Source organism: Babylonia areolata, chromosome 32 (genome assembly GCF_041734735.1).
Source record: "Babylonia areolata isolate BAREFJ2019XMU chromosome 32, ASM4173473v1, whole genome shotgun sequence".
NCBI lineage: Eukaryota > Metazoa > Mollusca > Gastropoda > Neogastropoda > Buccinidae > Babylonia > Babylonia areolata.
This window is the reverse complement of record NC_134907.1, coordinates 9,747,638-9,757,637: the sequence shown is the minus strand read 5'-3', so window position 1 is coordinate 9,757,637 and position 10,000 is coordinate 9,747,638. Positions and strand designations below refer to the sequence as shown.

The 10,000-nt window shown below is 51.5% G+C and overlaps 1 protein-coding gene across 1 annotated transcript in view; it reads left to right on the top strand.

Annotated features, from left to right (window-relative positions):
* The first annotated feature begins 486 nt into the window (after positions 1–486).
* Positions 487–10,000, top strand: part of LOC143276461 (uncharacterized) — a 16,370-nt gene continuing 6,856 nt past the window's right edge. Inside the window, exons 1-5 of the mRNA XM_076580962.1 lie at positions 487–598; positions 2,759–2,915; positions 5,626–5,810; positions 6,194–6,333; positions 8,542–9,616. Of these exons, the coding sequence (XP_076437077.1) occupies positions 529–598; positions 2,759–2,915; positions 5,626–5,810; positions 6,194–6,333; positions 8,542–9,616 (1,627 nt within the window). The 5' untranslated portion in view covers positions 487–528. The remainder of the gene's footprint in view (positions 599–2,758; positions 2,916–5,625; positions 5,811–6,193; positions 6,334–8,541; positions 9,617–10,000) is intronic.

Here is a 10,000-nt window from a genome sequence, read left to right as displayed (position 1 = left end):
TGATGATGACGACGACGATGATGATAGTGATAATGGTCGTGATGATGATGATGGATTATTATGATTAGTATGGTGGCTTTCAGGTGGTGATGAGAGTGATGATGATTATAATGATGATGATTGTGGTGGTGGTGTATGATGGAGAATGATGAAGAAGAAGAAGATGATGATGATGATGATGGATGATGATGATGATGATGACGACGACGACGACAACGATGATGATGATGACTACGACGACGACGACAACGATGATGATGATGACGACGACGATGATGATGATGATGACTACGACGACGACGACAACGTTAATGATGATGATGACGACGACGACGATGATGATGATGACGACGACGACGATGATGATGGTGATGGTGGTGGTGATGATGATGATGGACGATGGATTATTATGATCTGTGTGGTGGCTTTCAGGTGTCGGACAAGTGACATACAGATCAGCTGTGGAGTCAGCCCACTGTTTGACTTGATTCAAGCGACGGACGTACCGCCGTGGGGAGAAGGGGAAACATGGCATCAGGATTGCCCCTGGGGACCTTTTTGTGGGGGGTGCTGTTCTGTGGGGTGTGTCCGTTAACAGGTGGGCCTCTGTGTGTTTGTGTGTGTGTTTGTGTGTGTGTGTGTGTGTGTGTGTGTGTGTGTGTGTGTGTGTGTGTGTGTGTGTGTATGTGCGTGTGTGTTTTCTTCAGTTTAACGTCTATTCACTATAAGTGTTTTTAGACGGAAAGGAGTAAAGTAGTGTATAAAGGAAAGGGAATGCATGTGAGTATTAGTGTAAAAAAAACACAAAAAAAAACGTTATGTTATGTATCAGAGGAAAAATATATTATAAGTGCGCGTGTGTGTGTGTGTGTGTTTGTGTGTGTGTGTGTGTGTGTGTGCTTGTGTGTGTGTGTGTGTGTGTGTGCGCGTGTTTGAATTTTCTTGTTGTTTTGTTGTGTTGTAGTTGGTGGTGGTGTTTTGCTGTTATTTTATTATTACGTGTTGTTGTTGGTGGTGGTGTTTCATCGCATTTGTTCTTGTTGTTCTTGTTGTTGTTGTTTTGTTATTTTTTTCTGTGATGCTGTTCTGTTAATAGGTATAATATGTTAATAGGTAATTATATGCGTGTGTGTGTGTGCGTGTGTACGTTAGAAAGAGAGAGAGAGAGAGTGGGGCGCGGGGGAGGGAGAGGCAGACAGACATACAGAACGACAAAGATAGAGAGAGAATGCTCTCTGAGTGTACTTGTGTGTGTGTGTGTGTGTGTGTGTGTGTGTGTGTGTGTGTGTGTGTGTGTGTGTGTGTGTGTGTGTGTGTGTGTGTGTGTGTGTGTGTGTGTGTGCGTGAGTGTTTGCGAAAGTTCCGGAGTGTGTGTGTGTCTGACCCTCTTTCAGTATCTGTATTTCCCGCGTCTGAAGTCTGTATATCTGTCTGTCTGTCTGTCTGTCTGTCTGTCTGTCTGTCTAACCCACGTCTCATATTTATTCATCTATTTATCTATCATGACATCGAATCCACACTCCATATTGATTTGTCTGTTCATTTATTTATCTATTCATTCATACTTTCAATTGTTCATTTATCTATCTATCTGTCCACCCATCCATCTATCAATTCATTTATCCATCTACCTATCTCTCTCTCTACCTATCTGTCTATCCATCTATTACCCATCCCATTTGGTATCATTATTGACATCATCATTATCATCAACATTATCATCATAATCATCATCACCATTATTACTGTTATAATTATTATCATCATCACCATCATCATCATCACCACAAGTAGCAGTGGTAGTAGTAGAAGTGGAATAATCATTATCATTATCGTCATTGTTATCAACATAACGATTATTATTCCTTATCATAATCACCACCATCACCATCATCATCACTTTTAAAAGTGTGTTTGTTCTGTATTGTCCATGTGTTCTGTATGGCTTGTTCAGGACTAATTAAAGAGGCTATGCCAGTCTTGAATAAAAGCTAATTCGTGTTTGCACATTACTTTTCTTTTGTCATTGCTGCTGTGTGTGCACATGTCAAATGATCGGTGTTAGGACAGGCCCGGCGCTTCCTTTTTTTTTTTTTTGCTTTTTTTTTGAGGAAGTGTCTGGGTTTGTTCCATTGTACCTTTTATTTACCTGTGTGCTTGTTGAATCGGTAGAGTGAGCAGCATTGACTTGAAGTTGTGTACCTTGTGGATGGAGAGAGATACCACTCTTTAGTATTAATTTTGTTAATCATTTCATCTCCTGGCCTCATCGTTTATTAATTTCAAGGGAGATAACTTGTATTGCTGCTTTTTTTTCTTCTTTTTTTTCACAACAGATTTCTCTGTGTGAAATTCGGGCTGCTCTCCCCAGGGAGAGTGCGTCGCTACACTGACAGCGCCACCCATCTTTTTAAATATTTTTTTTCCTGCCTGCAGTTATTTATATTTGTTTTTCGTATCGAAGTGAATTTCTCAACATAATTTTGCCAGGAACAACCCTTTTGTTGCCATAGTTCTTTCACGTGCGCTAAGTGCATGCTGCACACGGGACCTCGGTTTATCGTCTCATCCTAATGACTAGCGTCCAGACCACCAGTCAAGGTCTAGTGGAGGGGGAGAAAATACTGGCGACTGTGCCGTGATTCGAACCAGCGCGCTGAATACTCTCGCTTCCTGGGCGGACGTGTTACACCTCTAGGTCATCACTCCAACTGTCAGTCACTACACCCCCTAACCCCCCCCCCTCCCCCTTTTCTAGCGGGCTTCCAGTGGCAGAGGCAGGAGACGCTGATGGTGACCGGGTGTGTGGGGTCCCAGGTCACCCTCCCTTGGGCCTTCACCAAGCAGCCTGACGAATCTGTGGGCACCATCCACTGGTTCCGGTTCTCTAGGGAGACCCTGGCATCCCTCGTGGAGTGAGTTTGTGGGGGTGGATGTGTGTGTGTGTGTGTGGGGGGGGTCAGTCTGTGTGCACCGTCCACTAGTTTCGATTCTACCAGGAAGACTCTGACATCCCTTGTGGAGTGAGTTGTGTGGGTGTGTGTGTGTGGGTGTGGGGCGGGGATGGTCAGTCTGTGGGCACCGTCCACTAGTTTCGATTCTACCAGAAAGACCCTGACATCCCTTGTGGAGTGAGTTGTGTGTGTGGGTGTGTGTGTGTGTGTGGGGGGGGGGGGGGTTAGTCTGTGTGCACCGTCCACTGGTTTCGATTCTACCAGGAAGACTCTGACATCCCTTGTGGAGTGAGTTGTGTGGGCGTAGGAGGGGGGGGGGGGTGTCAGTCTGTGGGCACCGTCCACTGGTTTCTATTCTACCAGGAAGACCCTGACATCCCTTGTGGAGTGAGTTGTGTGGGTGTGTGTGTGTGTGTGTGGGGGGGGGTGTCAGTCTGTGTTCACCGTCTACTGGTTTCTATTCTACGAGGAAGACTGACATCCCTTGTGGAGTGAGTTTGTGGGGGGTGTGTGTGTGTGTGGGGGGGGGCGGATGTCTGAGTTGTGTGTGTGTGGGAGGGGGGGGGGTCAGTCTGTGTGCACCGTCCACTGGTTTCGATTCTACCAGGAAGACCCTGACATCCCTTGTGGAGTGAGTTGTGTGGGTGTGTGTGTGTGTGTGGGGGCGGGGGTGTCAGTCTGTGTGCAGCGTCCACTAGTTTCGATTCTACCAGGAAGACTCTGACATCCCTTGTGGAGTGAGTTGTGTGGGTGTGGAGGGGGGGGGGGAGTCAGTCTGTGGGCACCGTCCACTGGTTTCGATTCTACCAGGAAGACCCTGACATCCCTTGTGGAGTGAGTTGTGGGGGTGGGTGGGTGGGTGGATGGTTGGGGGACGGAGAGGGAGGGGCAGGAGGGTGAAGCGTTTGTCAGGGTTAGTCACTCTGCCGCTGAGAATCGAACACGGTGTTCATGCCACTGGTTCCGATTCTCCAGGAACCGAGTGAGTTGGGGGGAGGGGGGGGGGAGGAGGAGGTGTGAGGGTGTGGAAAATTGTGTTCATTTTTCAAATCAACTTGAATTACACAGCATGGGAAAATGTGTTCGTGAGTACTTCGAGGAAAAAAAGAACTCTCTCTTTCTCTCTGTCTGTCTCTGTTTGTCTCTCTCTGTTCGGAATTTGTCAGATTTCTTGTACAATGTATTTAAATTCAGAGACAATGTACTGTCTTGATGATATGATTTAAACATCGATTTCGCTTGATGTGACCGTTGACGTGTATGTATAACATTTTGGTATGGCTGTGATGTGCTTGTATGTTTATGTGCACCCCTTCATGAGGGGCTATGGCCTGTAATGAATAAAGTATTCGCATTTGCATTCGCATTCACACCCTCTCTCTCTCTCTCTCTCTCTCTCTCTCTCTCTCTCCCCAACAACCACACACACTACTCTTGATCCACCGCCACATACCCTCTCCACCTACACACACACACACACACACTACGCACACACGCCTACCCACCCCCTCAACCCCTCAACTCACCTTCTTCCCGAGGCACTTCCCACCCACAACTTCCGTACCACCATCACCACCATCTCCACGCCCCCCCCCCCCCCCCCCCGCCCTCCACCCCTCCGACCCCCCATCCCCCACACACATAATACTTATCAACGCTGTGTTCGGATCTCAGAGGCAGAGTGGCTAACCCTGACAAACGCTTCAACCCCTACCATTCTCCAACCTAACCCCCACCCCCCACCCTCCCCCACACACACACGCCACACACACACACACACACACACACACACACACACACACACGCACGCATGCACTCACGCACGCACTCCCCTCACACACCCACACACACATATTCATCAAACACTGTTTTCGGATCTCAGAGGGAGGGTAAATAACTCTGACAAATGCTCCCTCCCCCACCCACACACACACACACACACACACACACACACACACACACACACGTGTGTGTGTGTTCGAATCTCAGAGGCAGGGAGACTAACCCTGACAAACACTTCACCCCCTCCCCACTCTCCCTCTACCCCCACTCCGCCCCCCCCCCCCACCACACACGCACACACACAGCGTCCACACCCACCCACACCCCACCCACCCACACATCCACACACACACACACACACACACACACACACACACACACCCACTCTCCCCCTATCCCACCCACCCAACAACCACCCCCACCCCCTACCACACCCCTCACACACACACACACACACACACACACACACACACACACACACACACACACACACACACACACACACTTATCAAACACATGTATTCGAATCTCAGAGGCAGGGAGACTAACCCTGACAAACACTTCACCTCCTCCCACTCTCCCTCCACCCCCACTCCGACCCCCTCCTCTCCCCCCCCCCCACACACAGCGTCCACACCCACCCACACCCCACCCACCCACACATCCACACACACACACACACACACAGCGTCTACACCCACCCACACATCCACACACACACACACACACTCTCTCTCTCTCTCTCTCTCTCCCCCCACCCCACCCACCCACACACCCAACACCTACACCCACACCCACCCACATTCCTCACACACACACACACACACACACACACACACACACACACACACACACACACACTTATCAAAACACTGTGTTCGAATCTCAGGGGCAGGGTGACGAACCCTGACAAACGCTTCACACCTTCGGGGGCCAACGCGGACCTGACCATCTCGGGGCTGACGGCGAGGGACACGGGCCACTACGAGGTGGACGTCAAGATCCTCACGAAGAACGCCAAGGGGGAGCAGTCTGAGGAACGCTTCAGCGCCACCGCCATCCTCACTGTAGGGGGTGGGTGTTAGGCCTTTTCGTTGGTCTTCTTCTTCTTCTTCTTCCTCTTGTCACAGCGCCTCCGCCATATTCAACGTGGGGGTAGGTGTATGCCATCTTCTTCTTCTTCTTCTTCTTCCTCTTCTTGGTCTACTACTACTACTACTACTACTACTACTACTACTACTACCCTACCACTGCTTCTTCTACTTTTACTTCTTCTTCTTCTCACCAAGAAGTCCATGGGAGTGTAGAGCGAATAGCATCACACCGCTTCAGCCGTTCTTAACGCGGAGGTAGGTGTAGGCGTTGTTGTTGTTGTTTTCGTTGTTGTTGTTCTTCTTCTTCTCCTACTTCTCGTCATAGCGCCTGAAACTTCCTTTCTGTGACGTTTGTTTCAACAGACCCACCAGCTATTTCCGGCGACAAACTGACGATAGAGGAAGTGACGTCCGACGAAACGTGCGCCCTCAAGCGGCAAGTTACGCTCCGGTGTGGTCACTTCAAGGAACGTGGCGTGCCTCCCATAGATGTCGTGTGGAGAGTACGAGTGGTTCCATTTTCTCTGCATGTGTGTGTGTGTGTGTGTGTGTGTGTGTGTGTGTGTGTGTGTGTGTGTGTGTGTGTGTGTGAGCATGTTGTTTGTTTGTCTATTTATTCGTTTATTTATTCATTTATTCACTTACATTTTGACTTACTTACTTATGTTTCATTTCTCGACTCATTTATTATTTCATTTATTTATTTATTCACTTATGTTTTCATTTACTTATTCACTTACTTGCTTGCTTGCTTAGTTATATCTGATTATTCATTTATATATCTATTTGTTTATTTGTTTTTTCGTTTCTCCGTTTCTCTGTTTCTTTTGTGAGTCCAAAATGTTTGCTTGTTCTCTTTGTCTGTCTGTCTGTCTGTCTTTCTGTCTTTCTCTTTCCCTCTCTTTCCCTCGTTCTCTCTCTCTCTCTCTCTCTCTCTCTCTCTCTCTCTCTGTCCTTTTCTTGTCCTTCCTCCATCTTTGTCCTCTCGCTCCATTCCCCTGTCCCACCCCTCTCTGTCCCATTTCTCTGTCCCTCCCTACCTCTCACTGTTCCATTTCTCTGTCACACCTCACCCCTCTCTGTCCCTCCCCTCCCCTCTCTGTCCCTCCCCACCCCTCTCTGTCCCTCCCCACCCCTCTCTGTCCCTCCCTCCCCACCCCTCTCTGTCCCTCCCCACCTCACCCCTCTCTGTCCCTCCCGTCTCTGTCCCATTTCTCTGTCCCTCCCCTCCCCTCTCTGTCCCTCCCCTCCCCTCTCTGTCCCTCCCCACCCCTCTCTGTCCCTCCCCTCCCCTCTCTCTGTCCCTCCCCTCCCCTCTCTGTCCCTCCCCACCCCTCTCTGTCCCTCCCCTCCCCTCTCTGTCCCTCCCCTCCCCTCTCTGTCCCTCCCCCTCCCCTCTCTGTCCCTCCCCTCTCTGTCTCTCCCCTCCCCTCTCTGTCTCTCCCCCTCCCCTCTCTGTCCCTCCCCTCTCTGTCTCTCCCCACCCCTCTCTGTCCCTCCCCTCCCCTCTCTGTCTCTCCCCTCCCCTCTCTGTCCCTCCCCTCCCCTCTCTGTCCCTCCCCTCTCTGTCCCTCCCCACCCCTCTCTGTCCCTCCCCTCCCCTCTCTGTCCCATTTCTCTGTCCCTCCCCACCCCTCTCTGTCCCTCCCCTCCCTCTCTGTCCCTTCCCTCCCCTCTCTGTCCCATTTCTCTGTCTCTCCCCCACCCCTCTCTGTCTCTCCCCCCCCCCCCCCTCTCTGTCCCTCCCCTCCCCTCTCTATCCCATTTCTCTTCCCCTACCCACCCCTTACTGTCCCATTTCTCTGTCCCTTCCTACCCCTCACTGTCCCATTTCTCAATCCCTCCCCACACCCCTTACTGTCCCATTTCTCAATCCCTCCCCACACCCCTCGCTGTCCCATTTCTCTGTCCCTCCCCACACCCCTCGCTGTCCCATTTCTCAATCCCTCCCCACACCCCTTACTGTCCCATTTCTCAATCCCTCACCACCCCTCACTGTCCCATTTCTCAGTCCCTCCCCACACCCCTCACTGTCCCATTTCTCTGTCCCTCCCCACCCCTTCACTGTCCCATTTCTCAGTCCCTCCCCACACCCCTCGCTGTCCCATTTCTCAGTTCCTTCCTACCCCTCACTGTCCCATTTCTCAGTCTCTCCCCACACCCCTCACTGTCCCATTTCTCAGTCTCTCCCCACACCTCTCACTGTCCCATTTCTCAGTTCCTTCCTACCCCTCACTGTCCCATTTCTCAGTTCCTTCCTACCCCTCACTGTCCCATTTCTCAGTCCCTCCCCACTCCTCACTGTCCCATTTCTCAGTCCCTCCCCACACCCCTCGCTGTCCCATTTCTCAGTCCTTCCCCACACCCCTCACTGTCCCATTTCTCAGTCCCTCCCCACACCCCTTACTGTCCCATTTCTCAGTCCCTCCCCACCCCTCACTGTCCCATTTCTCAGTCCCTCCCCACCCTTCACTGTCCCATTTCTCAGTCCCTCCCCACCCTTCACTGTCCCATTTCTCAGTTCCTTCCTACCCCTCACTGTCCCATTTCTCAGTCCCTCCCCACACCCCTCACTGTCCCATTTCTCAGTTCCTTCCTACCCCTCGCTGTCCCATTTCTCAATCCTTCCCCACACCCCTCACTGTCCCATTTCTCAGTCCCTCCCCACACCCCTCACTGTCCCATTTTTCTCACACACACCTTTCCCGCAGGACCCGGCAGGACAGCAGCTCCCCAGCTCCCGATACTCCGATGGCAACTTCGACCTTGACCTTCCCAGCCGACCTCTGGCCGGAAACTACACGTGTCACGTGCAGTGCCAGAACCCGGTCCTGCAGTGTCTGGCGGCGGGATCCCCGCTGCTGAAGTCCCCTCGTCTCCATCTCCGGCCCCCCTCCAGTGAAGGCTGCGCGGACGAAGACCGCAGGAGACACGAAGAAGGAGGAGAAGACTCCGGGCTCGTTCCAGACTCCAGAACTCTGCAGAGTCTTGAATCCAACGTGACGAAGATCCAGCAGGATCTGATCACCCTTCAGGACGAGCAAGAGAAGCTGAAGAGCGACGACGAGAAGAGGGCAGAGAACTTCAGGATCAAGGTGGAAGAGCTTCGCGAGCTAGTCGTCGTATCCAATCAGCAGTCCAGTGGTGCGGAGGTTCACTTCCTTAAGCAGACCTTACAGAACGTTCAGAACACTCTCCGCGAGGTTCAACAGAACCTTACGTCCCTGCACCAAGAACGGAACCAGGAGAAGCAGCAGCGAGATCAGGAACAAAACGAACACATTCAGAACGCCCTCGACGAACTCCGCACCAAGCAGGACCTCAACACCAAATCCGTGGAATCGTTGCAGGACGATCTCAAGGCGTTGTCCATGGGTTTGTCGATGACCCAGAAGACGCTCTCCTCCCTCCAGGAAGCTCTCAACCTGAACGTCGCTCCGGCCATGTCCGAAGAGCACGCCCAGAACTTCACGGACTTGTGGGACAACATCAGCGGCTTGGCAGACCTCCACGGGAACGTTTCCCAAGAGCTGAGGGGGGTCTCGGAAGCGCAGCAGACCTTCGGGAAGCAGCAGGAGACACTGACCCAGAACCTCAACGCCCTGTCGTCCCGGGTGGATGGGGTGGAGCAGGGCCTGAGGAGGCGGGTGGAGAGAGCGGTGCGAGAGTGTAACGCCACCCACTCGGAGCTAGGTCGGCTCGGGTGGAGGCTGCAACGGGTGGAGAGTGGTCAGAGCGACCAACCTGCGGCCGCAGGAGAGGAAAAGGCGATGGAGCCTTTAACAGGTATGGTGGTGGAAAATTTTTTTTTTTTTTAATAAATGTTAAAGAATTTGAAAAAAATAAGTAAACAGATGAATAAAATAGATAAGTAAATAAATGAACAGATAAACAAATGAATAAATGAATATCAAAAAAGGTATGGGTGGCGGAGTTTCCGGTTTCCGGTTTCCGGTTTGTTTCTCGAGGAGGCGTCACTGCTTCCGGACAAATCTGTCATACGCTACACCACATCTGCTGGGCAGATGCCTGACCACCAGCGTACGGGCGCAATGGCCGAGTGGTTAAAGCGTTGGGCTTTCAATCTGAGGGTCCCGGGTTCCAGTCTCGGTAACGGCGCCTGGTGGGTAAAAGGCGGAGATTTTTCCGATCTCCCAGGTCAACATTAGG